A 24,890-nucleotide genomic window follows, 5' to 3' on the forward strand; every position below is an offset into this window, starting at 1 on the left:
CTTCACCCAACGCTAGAAGCTTAAAAGCTATAAGGCAGTGACAGGCTGAGCTGATGAGATGAGCTCATGAGCTAAGGGCGGAAGAGAGGAGTGGACCGTTCGAATGATACTTAAATAAATAAATACTTCATTCACGGCCATTTACGATTCACCTTGTAAGTTTTTCGAGAAGCAACAAAAAACTGCGTTCTTTTGTTGACAATAAGAGTAAACCTTACTGTTTGACTCAGTGACACTCTCAGTGCTCTAATTTAAAGGTCTACGATTGATGAATCGCTTTGTTTTGATTGTTGCAGTAATTGGTAAGACTTTTAGGAATTCTTTGACATAATGGGAGCTGGAAAAAGTCAATTCACTGAAGAGGAACTTCAAGATTATGAGGTTAAGCATTATTGACATTGATTCTAGAAAATATTAAATTATTTAGAAAAAAAAATCTTATTACTTCTTTTTTCCAGGATCTTACCTATTTCACAAAAAAAGAAGTCTTATAGTACGTATATTTTCATTACATTTATTAGAATAAACATGCATCCATTAAGAGTCTTAAATAAATAAATGTTTTTAGTGCTCATCAAAAGTTCAAAGCACTAGCTCCAGAAAAAGTTGGACACAATAAAAATGCAAAACTGCCAATGAATAAAATATTGCAATATCCAGAATTAGCTGTTAACCCATTTAATGATAGAATTTGCAAAGTATTCAGCTCCAGCCAAGATGGAGACTGCACTTTTGAGGACTTTCTAGACATGATGTCTGTTTTTAGTGATGCTGCCCCTAAAGCTGTAAAAGCTGAACATGCATTCAGAATATTTGGTAAGTCAAGTCTTTTTAATTTTTTGCCTATTTTATTAAAAAAATAATTTATTTGTTTCATAGATTTTGATGGAGATGATATGCTGGGTGTTGGAGACTTGAGACAAGTTGTTGACAGGCTCACTGGTAGTCAAAGATTAAGTGAAGGAGACATGCAACAGCTGATTCAATTTTTACTGGAAGAAGCTGATTTAGATGACGATGGAGCTTTAAGTTTTGCAGAGTTTGAGCACATTATAGAGAAAAGCTGTGATTTCTCAAAGTAAGCATTAACTCTAATTTTTTAGTTACCTCTTACACTAATGTTTTAACATTTATCTCCTTTTTTTCAGAACTTTTAGAATAAATTTATAAAAAAAAAAAAAAAATAGCTTACCATACAGCACAAATTATTTATGTAAATATGAGACTGAGTATAATAGTTTAATCTTTCAAGGTATTAAAAATATTGGTGATATTCAAGACTTGAGATATTTATCCAATATAATCGAATATTTAATATCACACATCCTTAAAATATTAACAATTGCACGCCTGATGTGTTATTGATTAAAAACTTTTTACAAGTATTCATATAATTTTTGCAGCTGAGACACTGTCTGTAAATGTTCTTATATGATATAAAATATTTATAATTTTTTTTTAATGTATTCTTTTTATATAATAAACTACTAATGGCCAATATATTTCTGGTATGATGATTTTGATTAACCCAATGGACAGTGAATATTATGACTCAAAATTTTTGAGGAAGTTTTAAAAAATTTATTACAATTTTCGTCAATTATGACACCACAATGTATTTAGTAAAAATCTCTTAAGTCTTACAAAAATGCTTTTACTTTCCACTTCGAGTATCAGAGTATTGGAAAGTTAGATATTTTAATCGTTTTTTTACTCCTTATGATTGTAGATACCCCCTGAAAAATATAAAAGAATAAGTAATTGATACTTAAAACCAAGGTTTAATGTTCAGGTGTTGTGCACGGAATCAAACGTACGGTAGTTTCATTCGCATAAATATCCAGCATGTGAAAAATGATACTAAAATACTAATGAAGCCGACACTGATTAATAATATCCTTGTTAACTTGGGCATGGATGGACTATGTGTTTGATCTAGAATAATAAAACCCAGGCCTCCCAAGGTAAACAAAAAACTTGATGCCAATCCTTCCATTATGTACTGTCCATTTACACGATACGGCATAAATGCAACCTATTGAAATCATCGAGTATTATTGTTTGATCAACAAGAATAAAATCAACAAAGTATTTACCGGTCTACTGTGGCCATGTTCATCTGTGGTAGAACCAACACTGGGTGGCTCCAAAATCACATCATATATGATACCTGCATCAAAGTAACAACATACTATTATTATATAAAGCACCAAAAATTATTAACAATTTTTAATGTTTAAAAGTAAAACGCACCACCAGTCATTAAAAAGTAAGAGAGCAGCACCATGGAGAAAACAACCATTGCACTGGGTTTCACCAACCATGACGGCCGCTTAAGCTTCAAATTAGGAACTTCGAGGATGTAATAAGGCAGTCGGTAGAGAAAATTCATTTTTTAATAATAACTATTACACGCTCTAGCGCTTGTGTATGTTTTTATTTACATAAGCTATTGGCACAGATAAGTCGGTGCGTGGAAATTATAAGAAAAATTTTCAAGCAACTGACGGTCTTTTGACACGTTGTTCAATATTTGTATATATTGGTGCGTGTATGTGACAGAGAAAAAAAACACAAATGTGACATAACCTTAAATCCCGAGCCGTTCGTCGCAGACCCCGTCCGTCGTCTGCAAATGTGACGTGATGAGAGTATATGTCTGCAATTTCTGTGAAAAAGTGCATTTAATTGTTAAGTAAATATTACTACGCTTCAGGTCAAAAAGAAAAATACGTGTACCTAATTTGCAAATCTGTCATAATTTATTGATTCTTTGCAAGGATACATATTATTCTTCGAGTTTATCATCACGAAGGTGAAAAAATTCTTACCAATTTACTTTGAAACATTGTTTTGTGATAAAATTAACGGGAAAAGTCAATTTTTATTCATTAACATTTCGTTAATGTTAATTTTTCAGAATCTTTAAGATCATTGGCATTGAAAACAATGAATAACCCCATGCAACAGGCTGGCCCTATGGGTATGAACCAAATGGTGCAACCAAATCCTGTTTTGCTGCATCCAGTTCAACCTCAGATGCAACAGCCACAAGAAAAGCAAGACAACATCTCCAAAGTCAAGTTATTGATGGGCCCTCTTCGTGATTCACTTGCCCTGGCTCTAAAGACAGCTGCTCAAACGTTGCATCAAAACAGCCTAGTTGACACCTCCAAAGGCATTGATCCACCAGATCATAGATTCAACAAAAATATAGAAGAGTTTTATTCTATTTGCGATCAGATTGAATTACACTTAAGAACATCGATCGAGTGCCTTGGCCAGAACTCATCATCTAATAAATATATGCCAGTTTCTGTAATACCTAGCAGGACTGAAATGATTGGCCCTGGAGTACCTCAAGATGCTTTGACCTATCCTCAATATTTGATGACAGTCAAATCACAAGTTCAGTATACAAAGGATATTTATAACTTACTGTATAACGCTGCTCGTTCGATCACACCGTCTGAACAACCTCCTGCCTGAATGATGCATCATTTTAAAATTAGGTTTTCTATTCTTGTGATAAATGATACAAATTTGACTCTCAGACAAGTATCTTACTTAAACTGTTATCCGACATATTAAATGTAATTGAAATTTAATTTTGTAGTAAGTAAAAGCAATTACAAAAGTACCAAATTTATTAATAAATAACAACTTTTTTACAAGTTTATACTTGAAGTTTCAACGATTATCAATACCGATTTATATAAAATTAAAGGGCAAAGATGTGGGAACATGTTTTTAAAGTTTCTGATTGAACAGTGAAGATTTCGTCCTCAATTCTGAAAAAGAAAAGTTAATGGGTTAGGAAAAAAAAAAAAAAGAAATTCAATAGAGGCTCTGTAATATTACATACATTTTCTTCAAACTGTTTATCTCCTGTGACGTTGTTGTAAACGCTTTAAAATTTTCTGAGAAATTTTCTAAAGCTTCACATTCAGCCAAATCACTTATGTTTTCCAATGTTTCAAAGCATTCTGTGACGACTTTCTTGAACTCCTCGACTTCTTCTTTGTTAGCTGGTAGTATGGTATTTTCACAACGCAGTATATTAAATCTATTTAATAAATTTTTTAACTGAGGCAGTATAGTAATGATTTCACAATCATTTAGATCCGCTAAACATTAAATAAATTATTCACTAAATATCATCTTTAATAGCTATGCTTAAAATGTGAGAATTAATTTTTTTACCTTTGACATTTTTTACTACGAACGCGATTTTATCTTGATAATCAGTCAAGTGACCAGCAGCTTTTACCTCTTTTATCCTGGTCTCAATTAATTTGTATTTTTCATGTAATGCCTTAGTTTCCTCGCAAAGGTTTTTTATGGATGTGGTAAAACATTTTTCAGCATTCCTAAGGGCCTCTTTTTCTAGAATCAACTCCAAATGAGATGCAACGTAATCACTGTATGCCAATTCCATATCTAAGTTATAGTTCTCTGCTTCTAATTTTCTCAGACTTGCGTTAGGTAAATTTAAAGACATCGAAGATGCTCTGGTTGGGTGAAGTTTTCTTCTTGGAGAACCAACTTAAACATTTATAATATTTCATGTATTGTTAATTCAAATATTTTTAAAATAACTGTAAAAGTAAGTCCTACCACTCAACGTGCTACAGTCCAACTGACGTGATTCTGAGCTATCTGATATTTTAGTATTCTTGAGCCTGTTGCTATTAGTAAAATAAAAAATTTTTTAAATTGAAAATTTTTCAACCCCAAAACTTTGTAATCAGTTGATAGTCAAGTGACTCACCTTTCGATTCTTTGCAACGGAGTACCTTTAGACTGTTCATGATGCATCTTTATATCAATTTATCGAAACAAGCACAATTATCACAAACGAAAAATAGTAATAATGCAATCGTTGTTTTTTTTTATTTCACACACTCACCAACCGCCACTTTGTATCTCGCGTGTAGTGAACGCAATGGCTTCTGCTAATCTGCAGTATATATAACTCAAGTAAATAAAGGCTGCGTTTGCATGTGCCTGATGTCGTCACCTCTCACCTGTCAGTTAACTTTTTTGATCGCGATCTCGATGAATCACAAATCACAATCACAAGGCGTAGTAAAAAGTATAGTATCAGATCTTGATCGACAGTTTAATAGTTTAATTCGCAGTGTTGAATTCACAAATTAATTTTTTTATCGAGAAGGCGAAAAGTAAAATATTTCTCTGCTTATTGCTCGCATACAAGTATCGTCGTCAAGTCTCGCTCTGCGCGTGTTTAAGAAACTTGAAAATAATAAGTACAAGCATATTGCACTTTCAAATTTACTACTTAAACAATCGAGTGCGTAGCAGATTATTTGTTTTGAGCCCACTGGGTCGTGTGTTTGTGTGTGGACATATTTTTTTTCAGTTTGTACAGTAAGTTGTGTACGGACTAGAGATCTAAGATCAAAACGAAGATAAAACTTCTACTTCCTTGCTAAGTACAAGGAAACTTGCGTGGCTGATTATTTGAGGAAATAGGTAGAGAGAGGAAGCCCAAGTACTCATTTTTGCAACTCTTTTTTTTTTGCTTTCCTTATATACTTGTATATTTCTACCGCTAGTGGATGAGTAATCGTGATTGTTTACTTCTTTTGACTTTGAACAAGGTGTTACGCTTATCTGGTCTGTTTGTAGGTATTCTTCTTAAAAATTTTTCTCAAGAATTCTCTTCGTGACTCTTAATTTGAGTAATTAAACGTTCATTACGTTAATAATATAGTATATTAAACGAGTTTCAAGAACATAACCTTCAAGATTTGATTACGAAAATTTTAATCTTATCGTAACAGATATTGGTTTTTTACTTGTAAAAAAACAACTGCTTGCCATAAACTTTTATAGTTTCCATACTCGTACAATTTTGTTAACTCGATGCAATCGCTCCTTCCATTTTTTACAGTTCTTACAATTTTTTACTTGCAACTTGTTTTGCCTGTTGTGATTAATTCTTTATTGCATGTGCGTTTTCAAAAATTAAGTATACATTTTTATTTACGGTATTTTATATTTTTAGGTAAAATAACTTAAATCATCACTATGGCTCCTCCAACGATGGAAAGGATACAAACCTTGGAAGCAATAGAAAAAGATATCATTACCTGTTTGCAAACTGCAGGTCAAGCTTTTATGGAATTAAGTAAAGACAAATCTAATGTAAAGCAAGCAGAAAACCATACAGTTCAGTTTGTAAGGACTTTAGCACAAGTTGAAGCTAAACTTAGTGATCAGATCAATTATTTGACTCAAGTTTCAACAGGTATGTATAATAATAATAATAATAATGAAACACAAGCTGTAGTCATTAATTTTTATTCATCAGTTGTAAACTTAACATTAATCAATAATATAATTATTATTTTCATACTAAAAAAAAAAATATATGTCTGTCACAAAAATAACAATTTAGTGTAAAATTATTTTTTTTAAGTTTTGTTTATAAGTTAAGTCATATTACAATTCTATTCTTATTTTTGAACTAGACTGAGCTTTTGATGTTTTAAAAAAAATATAATTGTATTGTAAAACATGGAGTATTTCTATTAAAATTTGATAACCATAAACTACTGATATTTTATTAAAATTGTAATAAAACAGTTATTTGGTAAAATACTTTCTTGCAATATTCTTCAATGGTTTCGTCTGAGTCCCAAGTTTAAAGTATTTAAAATTAATTTAAAAAATCATGTAGTACAAAAATTATTTTTTTAACTGTAATAGACATTTCATTTCTACTTCAAAATTTCAAACATTTTTTAAATATCACTTTTCTTTAAAAATACTTTCTTTGTATGTGCACTGTGAAATATAATTGTACGAATTTCACAAAAAAAAGTAGTTTAAAAGTATTCAGCTGAACATTATTGAATACTATCCAACAAATACACATTTTCCTTTCACAAACTTTAAATAAACCATTTCAGGTCAACCCCATGAAGGCTCGGGTTATGAGAGCCAGAAAGTTTTGCAGATGGCTTGGCACAGATTGCAGCACGTAAGGAGTCGAGTAGAAGAGCTGGAGCGCCTCAAAAACAAGCACCTGCACTCGCGTAATCTTGCTGCTCTGGGTCGACCCCAAGGCCAGCCTCAACAACAGCAACAGCAGCAACAATTGCAGCAGCAACCTCAACAGCAACAACAGATGGCTGCAAGTAACGTCGCGGTGCAGCAACCCCAGCCAAATTCTACGACCTCTTAGTTTGAGATCTTGTAAGTTTACTTTTTTCCTTTTTTTTTTTTTTTTCTTGGAATGAGGACCGAATTATAACAATTTTCATTCCTTAACTCTCTCTTTTTTTTTTTAATTTTTTTTTTTTATTCGCGTAATTTTTGTACGTAGTTTTATAGTAAGGCTATAAAAAGGCTTGCTTTTAGAATACTTGCGGGTATTTAAAGTATTTACAATTAGTTTTATCAACTTTTTTTCGAATAGTCTTGTTTATATACTTTTTGCATTTATTCTTTTATAAAACTAATATAAATTTCATTTTTATATCTAATAAAAAACAGCACAGTACAACAGTAGTACAATTCAACAAAATCTTACATCTGTTTATAAGTTTCATCTTCAAAAACTTTTCTGAAGCATTGTGGCTTAATGTTCAAATACACTTTTAAGAAAGAGCACGTTTTATAATTTTTGGATTAGAGTAAGAAAAATCGAGTGTTTCAAATACATATCTGTGTCAGACACAAAAAAAACGAAGTTGTCTAAGGCACAGTGCCGTCTATGACGGCCATGCTTCGCTTGACAGTTGCAGCCAACGATAGACGAGACTTGCGCTCCTCCTCCAGCTGCTTGCACATCTGTGCGACTTGCGTTTGCAGATCCGTCATTTGGCACTTCAAGGCTTTAACAGTTTCCGATAAGCACCTGTTGGCAGACAAGACACATTCACAAGATTCATCATTGTAAGCTGAGAATCATACTTTCCAACAGCATCTTTCTCATGATTGTGGAAGCCGATTTTGTTTCACAAGCATGAGATGGCAGCTGTTGATGATTACTGTTGAAATCAACTTCTTTGTAAGTGTTAATAGTAATAATACTTGTTTTTAATATCATATCATATTTATTAGAGAAAATGAAACTATTGATTTAGTTTTAAGAATTATTAACACTAACTTTTTGAATTTTATTTGAATGCATCAAGTAACTATTCATCATATTTTATTGTTTTCACGTTATCTATAAGCTAAAATTGGATCACAGTAAGATCCTAAAACGTCAATTATACTCACCAACGTTTTTTGACAGTATTTGAATGAAAAAAAAAAATTTTTTTTAAACAGAACTTTTAAAGTTAATCATAAAACATGAAATGTAATTATTAAAAAAATTTATATCCGTTTGTAAGCATTAATAAATTATTGGTAACTTTGTAAGTGATAAAAAAAATTTTCGTATGTGCATACCCAAAGCGCACCTTGTTAAAATTTTTCTTCTATTAGAGAATTGACTTAATACCTATATTATTTCAGTTAATTTTGCTCCCCTAAAATGTGTTACTTCATTAATCTATAATTAGAATCACGTTTTTGCTTATCCTATCAATTTTTGGCATGCTTCTCAAATACCTATTCTAGTACAAACTTTGTAAAACTATATCGAATGAAACACAGCTCTAATGAAAAAAGTCTATTTGCAAGCTATAACATTTCAAAATAAACAAAAAATCACTAAGTACAAACGTTGTAAACACATCTTTCAAAAAAAAAAATAATAATAATAATAATTAAAATATCTAGCATTCTGTATGGAAAAAGGTAAAATTAAAAAAAAACACTCGTTGACTACGACTCTTACGTACCTGTCCTCGTACGCGTCCCAATTTCCGACTCTACTATGCATAAACGATGCGCTATCGTTTACCTTATGTAGCGGGTAGTAATCCAACATAGCTGAAATTTTTAATCATCAAATTATGATTGTTGGTTGTGTTTTGGCTAAAAATAAATTTAGCTTTCGGCAGCGCTGACAATTTTTCGGGGGGACGAGCATGTTGATTTAATCGTCTTCCTTTTTTTCGTTGCCGTGGAAAATTTTTAGTCGACTGCTGAAAATATTTGGCCTCGCACAGCCTAACTCTATTTTTATGCAATTCAAATTGTTAAAGATTTTTTTTTTTCTTTTTCTATAACTACGTAAAAACACACCACATTGACAATTAAGTATTTAAGCGTCATTAAAATCAAGCGGGCTATGAGGCAGTTTTGTTACAACGAAAAAAAAAGCAAAAACATACACGTACGCACACACACGCTCATAAAATTATTAGCATCGTCATAATTCAGTGAATCGTCAGGAAAACACTTGTAAGATCAGTGTACGATTAAAAATTAATTAGTTCAACAACTTGATAAAAATATGAAGAAAAAAAATTTCACTGAACCATTAGTTACTGTAATGATTACATGTAGCCTGGTGTTATGAAATTATAAAAGCAGCAAACACACGAAAACTCATTTGCTTTGAAAGTAGCAAAAACCAAGCTTAAAAAAAATAACATCAAAAATCGCATTAACAAACGACTTACCAGAGTGTACCGTGAACCTTGCGTTAGCCGACAAACAATAGCCCTCGATGACCTTCAAAATTATTGCATCCTCCTCAAACTGTCGTTCATCTGAGATGGAAATCATTCCAAATAAGTAACCCTTGGATTATACAAAGAGGGAATGAAAATAATTAAAAAAAAAAATAGTACTTACTGCACGTTTTGGTGGAGCGGTGGCTGTCCGTAGCGTCCGGCTTTCCAAAAGTCTTGTTCCCGTAAATCGGCGGCGTCGGTCTGATCGAAGCAAGGCTCCAGGGCGTGTTAATCCCGACCGGCGAGGAATGTTCCGTTGCTGCTGCTGCTGCTACTGCTGTTGCCAGCACCACCGGTTGCGTCTTTGAGCTCTGGTTCCCCGACTGGAGATGCAATAATTGATAAAATTTATTTTAAAAATTTGTGTCACAATCAGTATTAATCGTAGGATTTTTCAAGTGGGTGATTAAACAAAATTGAGCATCGCAAAAACAGGTTGTTCAAGTCGCAAAGAAACGAAAAATAAAGGCTCGTGTGATGCGGAACGATGTGTATATATTATAATTTAAGAGTTGCTGTGATGCAAAAAAGTTTTTTTTTTTTTTTTTTTTTTTTTTTTATAGTAATAGACAGTGGAACACACTAAAGTATTATAAATAGATATTATACAAATGAATTAATAAAGAAGCGGTCGTCCTGATTATTAAACCACTCGAGAGTCAGTCTCTGCAGATACCTACATTTTTTTGTTCTGTTTCTCATTCTCTATTTGAGATGATTGCGTTTTTATTCATCTACGATACTTTGATAGCTAATATAAAATTAATCGACAATGAAAAAGTTTGTAACACTCTACAAATAAGAAATTTTAACTCATTTATAAATACTTCATAATTTGAGAGTTGTGGTATTTAAAAACATGCATAATTTGCAATATGATTCTACATTTATGACAAAAATATTTACATAACAATAAAAGTGTGTGAGATAAAGATTCATCCAACGTAATTTTGTGCAACTTGGATAACTATTTAACAGTTTCACGATGTCTAAATATATTTCAAACTCTCAACCTATAAGTATTTATTTATATAGAAAATATAATATTTGCACATAAAATTATTTATAGGTTAATGGTAATGAGTCCTATTACATTCCTATGATGTAGAGCTCTTAAAAAATTTAGTATAATTCACAAAACTTATTTATGTGTATGTATAAATCGATAATTTGGACAAGCACTTTCAACAGTTTATTCGGGACGATGAATCATGCCTGCTTGTAAAGTATAAAAATTTGCTAAAGCAATGCTTCTACATATTTTTCGCAAATGAACAATGCATCTTCGGAGAAATAAATTTTTATGCAGTGCTGTACGTATCTTGCTGTGGATGCTGCATATTACGTAAATAATCTGATGGTCTATGGTAAATTCAAATACAAAAATTTCTTCAACGAAACTTCAATGTGCGCTTTTGTCTCTCAAAAGGAATTAATTCCATACAACAAGAGGCTTCGTGATTTAAGTGCTTTTTTTTTTTTATCAGTTAGTAAAAAGAAAACGTAAAGCAAAAGCATACTTCTCACAACATGGCTGTGTGAAAAAAAAAAGAAAACTGTGAAGCGGCGTCAAAATTGCTTCCATGGTGATGTGGTGAATTTGAATTATAAACAATTAGTAGCGGCTCTGACAAACGAAAAAGAATTTTTCTAATTTTTTTTTTTTTTATGCATTCCAGCTAAACTCTGTTGGATCAACTTGTTTGACCACGAGGAATCGTACAGGATAATGTCCAAAGTTTTAAGCTAAAAAATCCCAGGCTTGTGAAAACTTTTATACTCATGTACTACACTTGTGAGTCAACAACACCCTTTGATTCTTCTTCGTTTGTCATTCAAAATTAAACTCTGCCTTGTGTTACAAAACGAAAAGAAAACCCCACAATTGTACGTAAAACAAAAAAAAAAAAACAAGAGATGAATGTCAAAAAACGTCAGTGTGCGGTTGTTTGAAAAAAGTTATTGAACGACAAAATAGAACGAACGATATAAAGAAGAAAAAAAAAAGTAGAAAGAAAAAAACGCAGCCATGCCATGGAAGAGCTTGCCTTGGTCGGTCATCATTGGGATCGTTTTCTTGAGCCACCAGTGCGCGTACAGGCCCGAGGTAAAAACCTGCCCGTCGGCATTACCATCGGGCTGCCTCGGCTCCGGCTCCAGTCCCGCGTCCTCCTCCACTTCGATTTCCTCCAACACTCTATTATTGTAATGATTATTATTATCATTGTTCCTGTGTATCTTCCGGCCCAGCGGCCTTCTGCTTCCCCGCCTCGTTGGCTTCAGCGACCTGTCGCACGCCAACGGCTGGGTCAAGTGCTTCTGCTGCACGACCGTCAACTTGGCAAACCTCTTCCCTGGCAACCCTTGCCCCTCTTCTTCCTCCTCGGACCTCTTTGCCCCTTCGCCCCTACTGGCTATGTTATTGCTGTTGCAGGTGCACTGCTCGACATTCTCGTCCTCGCTACTACTGTCCACGTCGTCGTCGCTGATGTTGAGCAGTGCCGCGCCGTCTTTCAAGCGGGACGAGGACAGCAGGCAGCTCTTGGGAGAGGACTCGGACGAGCTCGAGCCGAAGGGCGAGGTGCAAATGCACTGGTTCTCGAACTTGTTCTCGTCGTTCTCGCTCTCGCTGTGCGGGCCCCCGCCAACGCTCCTCCGGCCGCTGCAGTACTTGCCGGCGTTGTAGCACGAGCCCAGCTCGGCCGAGTGGTACTGAAAACTGTCCGCCATGCCCGAATCCGAGGACCTGGGACTGCTGGCCGTCATCGCCGCCTGTAGGCTCGACTCGCACTCGGCCCGCCTCAGACGGCCGGGCGAGGTCTGCGGCTGCCTCATCCCCAGCGAGCGCCAATTCTTCGAGTCCTCGGCGCTGTCGCGCAGCCTCGAGAGATCGGCGACAACGCAAGCCGCGGTGAACGGCTCGTCGTCGTGGGAGCGGAGCTCGCGGTACGGCACCGTGTCGAGGCTCGGGAGGATGCAGCTTCCACTGGCGTGGCTCATCACGGGGGGCAAACTACGGCTCGTGGGCTTAGGTATGGGGCCTTCGCTGCTACGGAACGCCCCGAGGAGAGTGGTCGAGGCGCACGAGGCCGGTAGACGCACGAGCTCAGCCTCGAGCGGCTGTTCCTCCCCGTCCTCGTCGGTCACGTATCTGACGTCGAGTCTCAGGGTCGAGGACTTGCGGGGGGCTCGCGCCAATGGCTTGCCGTTGCTGGGGTCGTTGTTGTCGTGCGGCTGATTATTACCGATCTCCGCAATCAGGGAACGGGGTCGGCCCGGGAGCAGGGAATAGGTCACGAGATGGCACTTGCGCATCCTCACGGAGGACAGGTCGGGCTTGAACAGGTACTCGAAGTAGAGTAACCGTTTGAGCAGCTCGGGACTCAGGAGCCGCTTGCGCACGAGCCGGGCGAAGAAACGCGACAGACGGGTGTACGGTGGGTGGCTGATGCAACAACTCACGTGGGACAGGGTGGTCGGCGAGCGGCTTAGGTTCGCGCTGGCCGAGCGGCTTGGCTGCTGTTGCTGGTGATGGTGGTGGTGGTCCTGGCTCAGCAGCTCGATCCAGTGCTGGCGCTCTTCACGACTGGGACACGTCACCGTTATGGTCTCGATCATCGGGCCTGGCGTTGGTTGAGAGAGAAAAAGAAAAAAAAAAAACATGTAACGAGTTAGCGCGAGTTTATAACTTTGCGGAAACTCGAAGGCTTTGAAACAAGCAAACTTGGATATCACGATCTCTTCGGGAGCTCGTATTGCACTCTATTTTTAGCTCGATTGGTTTTCACACAGTCGGCGAAGCACCACTATGCGTGAACGAGAAAAGCCGTTCCATTGTACGCACAAATATTGTTTCAAAGTGTACAACGAGTCCGTGTGTGCTTTCTTTAAACATTTTCGCCAACTCACCAGTTATTTCGAAGGCGTATCTCGTGTCCTCGGAGTGTTCTACCGCGACAACGTTTAGGCCGGTCACGGGAAGTCTGCCCTAAAATTGAAGAACAGACTTTAAATAAAAGGCTAAATCACGAAATAACTGAGCAGATATGAAACTCACTTCGTAAACAAACGAACTCATCCGAGGACTCGTACTGAGAACGAGCAACGCTGTCGGGAACAAGACGAAATACCTGTCCCTTCTATCGGCACCTGAAGCTAAAGTAACAGGCCCAACGTGGATAATGTCTCCCAGAGTGGTAAGCTCCTCGCCGTCCCAGCCTTTGATGCCGCTGGTCAAGATCTGTATGGCGAGCTCGCGCTGCTTTCGTATCGCCGCGCAACGATCGGCGATTTCCCGATAAACGCTGACGCTGCGCTGGGTGTCGCCTCTGTCTGGATTGTTTTTTTCCGTGTGCCTCTCGAGCTCCTGCAGCATCGCCGAGTACTTGTCGAGTCGACGGAACGGCTTGCTCAGGCCGGTGGTGAGTACTAGGATTCCCGGCGATATCGCCCCGCTTCGCTCCATGAACTCGTTCAACTCGTCTCTGCAAATGTGATTTCAGACTGCTTGGGTATGTTCGCGAGATATAGGGGGGGGAGGATTTAGCGTATATACCTGTAACGATCCAATACGCAAACTGCTTGTGGATGGCAGTTGCAATAGGTCATGTGGATGGATTTGATTTTAGGGGCTAGGGTGAGGAAAATGTTGCCCACTCGGGCTTCCAGTCCTTGAGACAAGGCGCTATCTAAATTAGCTAAAAGACGCTGGTGCATCTCTAAAACTTCATTGAAGTTGCCGGCCAATTGCTTGTACTCTTCTTTTTTAAGTCTGAAAAAAAAAACAAAAAAAAAAAAACATGTAATTTGATGGCAACGAAAATATTTATCTACTTGGAAAGAAGAACAAATGAAAATCAATGGGCTCTTACATATTGGCTGCCTCCAGAGGCTGAAGGAAATTATTAAGTAATCCTTGGAGTTCCGCGACGTTAGCTCGCTCGGAATCAACTATGTCTTTCAAGACGATGTCCCGGTTCAATGTTTGATGAACCGGCGAGTCAGGCGAACTCTTTTCGGACGACACTTTGCTCGACGAAGCCACAGAATCTGTGAATTATTCAACATTTGTGAATTTTTCATACCCTCCAAAGCTACTAGGTTTTATAGCCATGAAACGTACCCGTGTTAGCAGATTAAAGCAAATGGTTATTGGGTGGTTTTTTTATTATCATGGCGATAGCTATTTTTAAACGAATGTTAGTAACAAAAGCGATTTCATGGATTAGTGTGATTATATTTTTGCGCGCGATACATCATTTGAAGGTCAATTTATGCTTTTATAACATTTGGACTATTTACTTCAATCCATGGACAGCCGAGGTGGGTACAAAGTAACAACAACATCGATATTAGTAATGTTAGAATTGCGAGAATACCTGAATCGCTAAAGCTGAAACTTTGCAAAGATGTACCTGGAGGCTTGTACTCTTTGACATAATTGGACGGAAACCAGCCAGTTTTTTCGTTCAAAGTCCCCTCCCACCAGCCGCCATCGTCCGTCTGTGTTATTGTTATGACTTCTCCTTTTTTGAAACATAGCTGATAATAAAAAAAAAATTAAAAAAATACATAAATAAAGTTTAGACTGTACAATATGTAAGATTATTTCAAGGAAACAACAATTTACCAATGAATCGTAAGGTATACGCGCTCGTTTTCTAATTATAAAAGTGACAGTTTGAAAATCTATTTTTACAGTTCAAGTTTAAAAGGAAAACTCATAAAGCCGTAAAAAATAGCCGATTAATGATCGTTCCGTTATAAAATACGTTAACTGGTAATCGTAAAAATCGATAAAACGAGATAACCCAAAGGCCATTAGTGTTGCAAACGTGATGTACGTAAATATGCATTACCGAGATTATTAAGATAAGAGATCTATTTTTGCGTCCCCGACGTGTATATGTTATACACACATCGATGTATTGCATATAAACTCTTGAGACATTCTTTGAAGATGAAAATTGTACACCCACTCCTTGAGCACTTGAGGTACAAAGAATAGGCATTTTTTGTCTCCAGGTCTCTACTTTATTTTACAAAGAAAACAATAATGGTATATCCGACTTTATGTAGTTTCCCTTCTCAATTAAAAGCCCATTAAAATTTTCCAAACAAAACGACTTTAAGAGCATGCGCTTTCTCAGCAGTACCGATCAATCAATCGTAACTGTCGAATCAAACAAATCGTGCTGCAGCAATAAATATTTACTTTCGAATCCTCCTGGGAATCTTTATCTCTCTCTCTCTCTCTCTCTTTCCCGAGTTCTCGCAGAAAAGCGGATCAAAGTTTGAAGCAGCTGCAAAGCTCCTCTCGAAATCTGTGCCAAGTGCACGCACTCGCACACTCTCAGCTCCCAAAATCTCTTTTCGAGCAAACAAAATTGGTCGTCGAAAACGAAAAAGAGAGAGAGACGAAATAATAAAAAGAAAAAAAAGCGTAAAAAAAATACAAACAAGTTGTAAATAATTTTTAAATTACTTTGGTAGTATCGAAAAAATACATTTGAAATCTGGTAAGCCGTGATATTTGACAGCTACGTTGACTTGAAGATTGTTTGTTTAAATAATACTTTGTGCGATAATATGCTCACCTCATCGTTGTTCGTTCCTTTGAAGGAAAACAGCGCCGTGACGAGTTTCGGCCCATCCGACTTTGACATATCTTCTGTGGGTGTCTCAATTGTTATATATTATCGTGGGTATACACCACCTAAAAACAGAACGAACGTTTCTCGAATAACTACTGCCTGTTGAAGAAACGACGACTTGAGACGAGAAAGCTAAGGAAAAAAAAAAAACAAAAAAAAAAAAAACGGAGTTAACTAACTAAATAACTGTCCGTCATGTAGAGCTTGGCGTCGCTTCTCCTTCCAAATGAAATGTTATTCTATAGATGCATCGTGGGCTGCACTGCACTTTACCTTTGACCTACAACGATGAGAGATGGACCGACAATGATGACAGGAGCATCTGGGCGTGTATAATGTGAAATATAATATATATATATATATACCTTTGTAGGTATAAACACACCCGCGCACACAAAAACGCACGTGAGAGAGACGTGCACCACTGCACGTAATTACTTTCCTGGAGCTGCCGCACTTGGGACTACAATTATTGCACACACTAATATATTTTGGAGCCGAGAAGGAGCCGCCTCTCTCGGGGGCTCCTCTCCTCTCTGGTTATAATTTCGCTCCCACGATCACCCAATAAAAACTGGCGCTCCGTTTTTGTGCTCCCCGTCTCTTCGTTACACGGGCGCGTGCGTGGATGTGCTTTAATAATACAAATAGGGAATAAGAAGTATGTGCGCGTGTCGCGAATAAGATGGGTATTTCTGTGTATACATATATATATATATATATATATATATATATATATATATATATATATATATATATGTATAATATACTTTGGGACGTGTAAAATTGTATACTTGTAATATCCCTCGCGCGATTTTAGCGCGGCTATAAATAAACGAGCCACTGCTTATGCGTGTTTATTATAATTATTAGCAGGCGAAAACTGCCCGACGACAAAATGACGGCTCGGAAATTCTTTTTTATTAGATCGCACGTATATATATAGGCATGCGATGTGGGTATGTGTACCGCACAACTGCGCGCTCCGATGACGACACACACTGAAAATGCTTCGGTGCAGCGGCGACGGGGGGTGAAGCGAGAGCGCAAATAATAATAATAATAATGTTCACACTGTAGTGGCGCGAAAGCCTCGGGTGGTTTGAAAGTGGAGTCAGGATGCAGGAGGTCCCCTCTTTTCGTGTGACGTACAGTGACATTTTTATCCATTTTTTTTTCTTTTGTTTTTGCTCATTTGGGACGAGTAAACAATCCTGTACGAATCAATGAAATAAAAAGCTCATTAACAAACAACCATACACAATTTATTTTTTCACAACAACGGTCGATCTTTGCCACATGTATAAAAAAATCTTGTACACGCCCACACATCTCACTATACGCGAACTCGATAATGAGTACAACACACATGTATTTGTAAAAAAAAAAAATAATAATAACAACAACAACAGCAGCACATTTCATCCGTTCAAATCCTCTCCTCCTTCAAAAACTCATCGTCGGCGAACCCCGGGTTCTCGTACGCGTGATTGCGCTCAGGCTGCCTCGACTCGTTATTTGCCTCGGTACTCGCGTAAATTTTCTCGGGCTCGGGTTGTCTCTGCTGCTGCTGCTGTTGTTGTTGCAGATGTTGTTTTTCGTTTTGACGCTCGGCCAAAACGACGGTCCGTCTCCTCTGCAGCACGCGCGACAATCGCTTCGACAGCATCATGCCAGTTTCACCTGAAAAAAAAAAAAATATATATATATATATAAATAAAAGCGTGTTATATTGTAAGGATGCAAAAGATGAAACAAACGAAAAAATACCAGTCTTTCCGGAAGCGTTCAAGTTCTTCTGGAGCTCGGTGCCGAACGATTTGGCGTACGCGTGTTTGTCCTTGTTGTCGGCTATGTTGTGGATGGTCATGCGCTTCCTCGGCGGCAGGGTGTTGCGGTGGCCGTTTGCTTTGGTGTCGTTGTCGATGTCGCGCTGCAGCTCGCGCATTATCTTCTCGGCGAGCCGTTCGGTCTTTGCTTCCTCGGACAGGTACATCGTCTTCAACGGAAACAACAACGCAACGAGAGGGATGTCATTTAAAAAATCGACTGTTTCGGACCCGTTTTTACACAGATGTATAGCGTATATTATATTCTCTGACCTTGTCGCAGCAGTAAAAGTCCAGGGAGACCTTGGCCATGATGTGCGAGAAAGTGTCGAAGCGATGGAAGAGCATGGCCACGAATTGTATGAGCAGGACCAAAAGGAAGCCGAGAATAAAGACGAAGCCTATGGGCTCCAGGCGCAGGTATTGGCTGTCTACGTGTACCTTATTGGGAACGTATCGAAGCACCGATAAAGTTTCGCTCCCTTTTTACCGTTACTGCATGTATACTTTTTATCGTTGTAAAATTAATAGGTGTACATATATATATATAAATACTTACTTCGGTGGCTTCGCTATCGAACGTTATGTTGTACTTGACCCCGAAGGGCCACCGCAAGTGTATCAGCTCCTTTTGCATCTGCATCAGGAATATAATGAGCACGAAGAGCGCGTTTATCATGAAGAACTTGAAGATGTACTGATCCCTCAGGTCTAGTATCTTCTTCGCTATATCGGCCTACGCGGAGAGAGCAAAGAATACAAAAAAAAAAAAAACAACAAAAAAAAAAAAAGTAAAATACAAAAGTATCGCCTCAACACTGTATAATATACGTATACCCACCTCGCGCTTGGGATCCTTATCGATGGGCTCGAGGTAGGTGCTGATGAACTGCTTCCAGAAGGTCTCCTCGTCCGACTTGAGAAACTCGACCTCGCCCTTGCCCAGATCGTTGCTGTGCAGCCAATTCGGCGACACCAAAAAGTTGTCGCTCTCCTGAGCTATGCTCCTCACGCTCACGCTGTCCGCGTCAAAGTCGCTGTCGTCGAACTCGGAGCTCGTGCTGCTTTCGTCCTTGTCCTTCAGCCCATCGACGAACTCGACCCGGCGACCAACTGGGTTGCTCGAGGAGCCCCCGTCGTCCAAGCTACTTTTGCGATGGTGGTGGTGGTGGTGATTCCGAGAGCCACTAAAATGGGGTACATACAGTTACATGGTCGACAATAACCTTGCACTCCCGGTCGATCAGACTATATAGTATGATTTTTTTATTTTTTTTAAATATTCTCATACGAACTTTTCCATCTCATCCAGCCGGCTGTCGATTTTAAGGAGCGCCGTCGTTACCTCCTTGTAGTCGCTTTCGTATTCGCGCGTCTGGTCCCGGGTGCACAGCATGCACTTGAATAGCCCGGCCAGGGAGAACTCCACGGCTCCTGTTTCCCTTCGGTTGGTGGCTTTCGCGTCCGCGCTCTTCGCTTGGCTCTTCTTCTGCTGCTCCTGTCGTAAATCAAACGCATGTTTTCTGATTTGAAAAAAAGGAAACAAACAAATAAAAGCAAGGCCTACAAGTTCCTCGGGGCTCGGGGGTGGTTTGGGCGAGTCCCTCGTGCCCCAGCTGATGTTGTTCATGTTGAAGAGCGAGAAAATGATGAGCAGCAGGTACATGGAGGGCACGGTCACGTAATAGATGCAGGCGTACTTGAGACAACCGAACTCTTGGGGATGCATGAGGGCAGTTATCAGGAACTCGAATATCACAGCGAGGAAGAGCACGGTGGTCGGGGCTAGCCAGCCGTCTTCCGAGATCTGGATCATTATGCCGACCAGCACGACTATCATCAGCAGGCCGTACAGCGCTGTTATCACGGCGGCGACTGCGAGCTGCGTACAGGTAATACATTATATACATATGGTTTTTCACAATAATAACTTCGGACGAATTCAAAGCAGCAACTAAGAGTTCATTGTGATTTTTTTTTTTTTTTTTTTTTTTTTTTTTTTTTTTTTTTTTTTTTTTACTTGAATTTTTTCTCGGCAAAAGTAACAGATGAAGCAAAACAGCAGGACCGGCAAGAGGTTGTAGTAGAAGCTCGTCCAGTTGTCGATCCTAAACGCAGCGACGAAGGCTCCCACCAACATGAGGAATATCGTACCTGGGCCCAATATCGTACTTCCTGCGACCAACGCAATTTCTCATGAATAATCACACGTGGATGAAAAAAGACACGAAAACCAATGATCCTACCCATAAGAATCCATTGGTAGAATATGTAGATGGACGAAATATCCGGATTGGCCTTTTTCGTCGCCTCTGACGTTTCGAGCAGATCCATGATGTTGGCAATGGTCGAGGGTATCCACCGGCGCCTCTGTATGAAAAACTCGTTGAAGCCCTCCGGGGCGTGGGTGTAGGCGTCGCTAGCCGCAGAATACTCCACCTGCGGCAATTACCATCCAACTCGATCACTATATTATATACATGATATATCAACCCTTCAAGGCCGGTAACATTAAAACAAAAAGCCTCTCACTCTGTAGCCTTGTTGCAAAATGAGGGTACAGAGCCACCGGTCTTCGCCCTGGTCGTACTGTATGTAGTGCTTGGCTTCCTCCGGCACGGAGGCGTACTTTCTCATGACGTTGTGGTCCATTAGCGCGTTGGCCCTGAACAGAGCAAAGCACCCAGGACTGCAAAGCACACAGCCGATCGTGTGCTCGGTGGACTTTTGCAGCCAATGGCCGACGGCGTACTCGAATTGTTGGAACCACACGAGTGGGCCCTTACCCAACGGGTGTATGCGTCCGCAGGCCGAGCCGAGGTCCGGATTGATCTTCATGCGATCGATGAGCGTCTTCACGGCCGAGGGCTTGAAGTCGATGTCGCCGTCTAGGGTCAGTAGGTACGTGTTCTTGGCGATCGCGCTCTTGCGCTCTATCGTCACCGGCAGCTCCATCAGCCGGTAGCCCAGAAGGTAGTACATGTACATCACTTGGCTCCAGCGCTTGCGAGTCCTAATCCGGTTCTTGTCTTTCAGGTGGACGTACAGGGGCGTTTTGTCGGGCAAAGTCCAGACTAGCCGACCACCGTAAGGCGTCGGGTACTTGATAGGGGCCATCGGTCGCATGTTGCGCGCCCTCACGCACTTCTCCACCGTCTTGACGAACTCCATCACCCAGTCGTTCACCTGCGTCTTGTTCTCGTCGTGCATGCACCGGCCCACGCAATCGTGCATGCACTTGAACGCGTCGTCGAAGAACACGTGCACTGCGAGAGTGTGTATATTTATCTTTGTTAACTATGATCATCGACTCACTCATCCTACTCCTACGCGTGTATAATTATATTAAATAATAATCTCACCTTCGAGTTCGTAGTAGTCGCGCGACCTGATGCGCAAGCTCTTCTTCAGGGCCCTCATGACACCCTGGTCGCGATCGAGCCTGAGAATGCTGTTCAAAAAGTCCGTCATCTCCTCGGCGGTCTCGTGCCACATGGTCGCGCAAGCGTAGAGCCTCGTGACCTTGTCCTCCTCCCTGACGGTGGCCGTGTCCTCCTCCTCCTCGAGTTCCCTCGCGTCGGTGAACTCGTCCACCGTCTTGAGGTAATCGTCGTCTTCGGGTTCCAGCCGCCACCTGCTCAGGGCGAGCGACTGGTCGAGCGCGAGGGCGTCGTACGACGAGACCGAGAACAGCTTGTCGGTCGTCGCTAGTCTCTGGTTGACAAAGTGCCAGACGTGCCGGGTTATCCAGATCTGCGAGAACAGGCACAACAGCCACGTGTAGCTGTACCACTTGGTGGCGTATTCGTACATCGTCGTGGCCGGTGACGAAAAGAACAGACCGTCTGGCAGGACTTCGTGGAAGTAGCACTCGTTGATGGCTCGCAGGCCACAGGCGATCCAGAGGAGGACTACCGTCAGCGGCACCGACAAGTTCAGGGGAAGAGCGAAACCCACGCCCTGCATCAGCGTTTTACAGGCGAACTTTGCTGGAATTCCAGTTTGGAAAACCAATATCAAGTTTTGTTTGTATGATAAATAGGTGTATTGTATATATCGCTTACCACTGCTGTAGACGCAGATCCCGGCGATCGCGTTGATCAAAAGGACTTTCAGGGGTATCCAGTCGGTGTCGGCAGTCGTCCCCTTGAACAATCCTAGGCTTTCATTAGTCCGGTTAGCCGATGATACCATGTAGTTGTACGATTTCATGTTGAAACCCTCGAAAAAGGTCTTGGCGGCGATGCCCCGGCTCGTCGTTATCACGAGGGCGGTGAGCACGAACGTCGTTACGCGAAGCAGAGCCGAGTAGCCGGTCAACACCGGCCGGAAGGCTTGCAGGTTCCGGCGGGCCAACCCGAGACTGCGGATGAAGCCTGATGGGGTGTTGGAAGGAAAGTCAAAGTGTTGATTATATATTCTTTGTTTTTCCCGCTTCCTTATTATTTTTATGTTAACGATTTTTCGTGAAGCTAGGTTTAAATCGTCTCGTGTCGCATTTGAAAAACGTAAATGAAAGAAAAAAAGAAATAACCGAAATGGCTGTTGCTCGAGACGTAGTTTCCCCACCAGCGCAGAGAAGTCAGCAGGAGAGCTATGGGCAGAGTCCAGGACACGGAGGACTGTTGGCCCTGTGACGCGAGATAAGTAAAGACACACAGTCCCAGCAGTTGGCAGCAAAAGGCACCTACGTCCGTGTAAAAGTGCAGGGGCTTTTGTTTCGAGTCGCCGTACTTGGTCAAAAAACCTGGAAAATTAATTTAACAAAATGTTATGTATACCCTATATTTGGTGCAGATAATTAAACTGCAAGTTTGTATACTGGATGTACCTAAAACATTGGGCGCGATGCAGATGCAGGTGAGCACCGCAGCTCCTTGCATCACATCGAGATTGGGAATGGCGAGCAAAAACAAGGTGGCCGTGCCGATGGTGTGCAAGACCTCGACGAGGGTCAACAGCCCGATGTATCGGAGCTTGGGGAATTTTATGCTGTAGAAGAACGAGTTCCAGATGAAGCCGACAAAACTGAGGGCCTCCGGTACCGAAAACGCGTAGATGATGCACCAGACCCAGGGCATGCGATCGTCCTCGGCGATACTCGACTCGTATCGGTGTTCTTCGCGGGGATCGCGTCCAGGGTACTGGTCGCAGTAAGGCACGCTCCGACCGCTCAGCTGGGACGTCGCGAACAGGGCGCTCGACTTGGCGATCACGCTACCCGCGAGGATGACGACCAGCAGGAGGCCGTAGAGGATGCTCTTGATTACCTGTAGGAGTGCCTCGTAGCCCCGTTTTTCCACCATCGAGCCCGTCCGTGGTGGCGACTCGGTGCATTTGAACGAGTCCCAGAGCACGAATTCATCCTCGGCCCTACGCACATCAGAGAGATCGTGAGAAAGTATACAATCGAGGATTTCTTCAGAGTAATGCATATATGTGTTTTTCTTTTTCTCTTACTGTGTGGTTTCTTCAAATTAAAAAAAAAAAAAAAAAAAAAATGAGGCATGTATATACACGTATTTAACGTGTCGTGTAAGTGTGGATGATGATTGTAAAAATTGTTGGTGCTATCTATTATTGTTTTATCATCGTTGTTTATTGCATCGCGTTCTTGCGCAGTGTCTTTAAAAATGCTGTGTGTGTGTAAATACACGTGTATTAGTTGAGGAGTAGAATGAAAAATTTTTTTATCCACGCGTATACTCGATTATAAGTTCGGATAGTTGATGATTTTTATTGGTTGTCCGCTTGACAAATTTTCATTTTAAACTGTAAAAGTTATTTTTTCACCGACAAAAAGTATCCGTTTTAATACGTACACGTAATAAAAATGAAATTTAATGAAAAAACTTTTTATAATATATATTTATGATCTCTCTTGATATTTCGAGTAAAAGCCTTATCGGTTCTCGCACGAATTCGTGACATAATTGAATCCAAGCCGTAAAGATCGGCATTCAGTTAAACGCTCAAGTATGACTAACATATGAGATTAAATGTTTTAATCTCTTTTGTTTTCGGATCATTGATGGGAACGATGATGCTATCAAAGTATTTTTTTTTTTTTTTAATTGATACATTTGGGCACTGATTATTAAACTGTAATATTATCTTAATTCAATTAACTTAATGCAAGTAAATTGCAACTTTTACGTGTTTCCGAGACAATATTATTTCAAATTTTAGTTTTTTATTATATTACTTTGAACTGATTTACTTTTATTAACGTTACTCACGAGAAGTATATTGATCTTGTGCCACGTTAAATCTGCACATGCAGTAAAGCATATATTATACATCTTGAGTGTTGATCAAGAAAGTGTTTATAAAAACTCGATGACTTGTGATAAAATCTTTTCAATGAAGAATAAAAAATGTACTATTTCACTGCAACCAAAGGAGGAAAAAAGGTCCAACAGTGCCCCGCAGGCAATGAAACATCGAGAGAAAATACTCACCCATCGTCATAATTGTCCTCGTTGTCAGTAGACACGCTGCCACCGTATCCATAGTCAAAGTCGTTGTAAAAATTGTACGGAGAAGCGTTGTGCTGCTTGTCTCCTTGCATATTGCATCCAGGCACCTACCTCGCGTTCAAGGGGTAGGATCGCACGGAATACAATATGTATATGTCACATGTATGTGACGGGTACGCGATCGCGATCGTCACTGGCTGGCCTTTGCGAATCGATGCGATTTTTCCCCGTCTCCGATGGCTTTGGTACAATCTTATCGAGCGCTGATCGATAAGCTATATAGACGATAGCTATTAGGAGATTTAGACTGGCGGTATCTTTGAC

The 24,890-nt window shown here is 40.0% G+C and overlaps 7 protein-coding genes across 11 annotated transcripts; 3 read left to right on the forward strand and 4 right to left on the reverse strand.

Moving 5' to 3' along the window:
- Positions 1 to 40: 40 nt before the first annotated feature.
- LOC106636244 (calcium and integrin-binding protein 1) lies at positions 41 to 1,184 on the forward strand. Its single transcript, XM_014348587.3, has 6 exons — positions 41 to 155; positions 297 to 381; positions 459 to 493; positions 569 to 816; positions 880 to 1,078; positions 1,149 to 1,184. Exons 2-6 carry the CDS (start codon positions 331 to 333, stop codon positions 1,168 to 1,170), a joined length of 555 nt encoding a protein of 184 aa, XP_014204073.2. The 5' UTR covers positions 41 to 155; positions 297 to 330; the 3' UTR covers positions 1,171 to 1,184.
- Positions 1,185 to 1,614: 430 nt separating this feature from the next.
- Positions 1,615 to 2,525, reverse strand: LOC106639722 (oligosaccharyltransferase complex subunit ostc-B). The gene is made up of 4 exons (XM_014353481.2): positions 2,254 to 2,525; positions 2,097 to 2,170; positions 1,818 to 2,035; positions 1,615 to 1,736 (listed from the first exon to the last, which is right to left on the reverse strand). Exons 1-4 carry the CDS (start codon positions 2,390 to 2,392, stop codon positions 1,718 to 1,720), a joined length of 450 nt encoding a protein of 149 aa, XP_014208967.1. The 5' UTR covers positions 2,393 to 2,525; the 3' UTR covers positions 1,615 to 1,717.
- A 100-nt stretch (positions 2,526 to 2,625) lies between these two features.
- Positions 2,626 to 3,655, forward strand: LOC106639713 (mediator of RNA polymerase II transcription subunit 29). The gene is made up of 2 exons (XM_089591939.1): positions 2,626 to 2,815; positions 2,921 to 3,655. Exon 2 carries the CDS (start codon positions 2,950 to 2,952, stop codon positions 3,487 to 3,489), a length of 540 nt encoding a protein of 179 aa, XP_089448065.1. The 5' UTR covers positions 2,626 to 2,815; positions 2,921 to 2,949; the 3' UTR covers positions 3,490 to 3,655.
- LOC106636235 (uncharacterized) lies at positions 3,630 to 4,966 on the reverse strand. The gene is made up of 5 exons (XM_014348575.2): positions 4,772 to 4,966; positions 4,618 to 4,688; positions 4,204 to 4,545; positions 3,866 to 4,127; positions 3,630 to 3,791 (listed from the first exon to the last, which is right to left on the reverse strand). The coding sequence occupies exons 1-5, from the start codon at positions 4,816 to 4,818 to the stop codon at positions 3,722 to 3,724; spliced, it is 792 nt and encodes a 263-aa protein (XP_014204061.1). The 5' UTR covers positions 4,819 to 4,966; the 3' UTR covers positions 3,630 to 3,721.
- Positions 4,967 to 5,029: 63 nt separating this feature from the next.
- On the forward strand, positions 5,030 to 8,762 carry MED11 (mediator complex subunit 11). 5 transcript variants are annotated; one of them, XM_089591816.1, is made up of 4 exons: positions 5,030 to 5,095; positions 6,032 to 6,274; positions 6,939 to 7,224; positions 7,770 to 8,762. In XM_089591816.1, the coding sequence occupies exons 2-3, from the start codon at positions 6,055 to 6,057 to the stop codon at positions 7,211 to 7,213; spliced, it is 495 nt and encodes a 164-aa protein (XP_089447942.1). In that variant the 5' UTR covers positions 5,030 to 5,095; positions 6,032 to 6,054; the 3' UTR covers positions 7,214 to 7,224; positions 7,770 to 8,762. The 5 variants fall into 5 exon arrangements, with proteins under 5 accessions (XP_089447942.1, XP_014209275.1, XP_089447941.1 ...); XM_014353789.2 differs by lacking the exon at positions 5,030 to 5,095 and adding an exon at positions 5,106 to 5,515; XM_089591815.1 differs by lacking the exon at positions 5,030 to 5,095 and adding an exon at positions 5,106 to 5,496.
- Positions 7,334 to 16,931, reverse strand: LOC106639902 (Rho-type guanine nucleotide exchange factor). The gene is given in 14 exon segments (XM_089591818.1): positions 7,334 to 7,888; positions 8,826 to 8,916; positions 9,552 to 9,641; positions 9,727 to 9,838; positions 9,840 to 9,928; positions 11,654 to 13,228; positions 13,515 to 13,593; positions 13,663 to 14,089; positions 14,161 to 14,376; positions 14,477 to 14,654; positions 15,020 to 15,146; positions 16,202 to 16,320; positions 16,438 to 16,538; positions 16,624 to 16,931. Coding segments are annotated over 12 exon segments (3,216 nt in total). The 5' UTR covers positions 16,271 to 16,320; positions 16,438 to 16,538; positions 16,624 to 16,931; the 3' UTR covers positions 7,334 to 7,725.
- A 746-nt stretch (positions 16,932 to 17,677) lies between these two features.
- On the reverse strand, positions 17,678 to 24,740 carry LOC106636864 (chitin synthase chs-2-like). The gene is made up of 15 exons (XM_089591925.1): positions 24,549 to 24,740; positions 22,919 to 23,460; positions 22,622 to 22,834; positions 22,152 to 22,463; positions 21,450 to 22,076; positions 20,620 to 21,353; positions 20,334 to 20,526; positions 20,108 to 20,262; positions 19,655 to 19,969; positions 19,383 to 19,579; positions 18,929 to 19,274; positions 18,647 to 18,823; positions 18,361 to 18,528; positions 18,029 to 18,257; positions 17,678 to 17,941 (listed from the first exon to the last, which is right to left on the reverse strand). The coding sequence occupies exons 1-15, from the start codon at positions 24,656 to 24,658 to the stop codon at positions 17,688 to 17,690; spliced, it is 4,572 nt and encodes a 1,523-aa protein (XP_089448051.1). The 5' UTR covers positions 24,659 to 24,740; the 3' UTR covers positions 17,678 to 17,687.
- Between the last annotated feature and the right edge of the window lie 150 nt (positions 24,741 to 24,890).

This window comes from Copidosoma floridanum, unplaced genomic scaffold, assembly GCF_036245765.1.
Source record: "Copidosoma floridanum isolate Cflo_tuat_1 unplaced genomic scaffold, Cflo_Japanese_pri ptg000014l, whole genome shotgun sequence".
Taxonomy (NCBI): Eukaryota; Metazoa; Arthropoda; class Insecta; order Hymenoptera; family Encyrtidae; genus Copidosoma; species Copidosoma floridanum.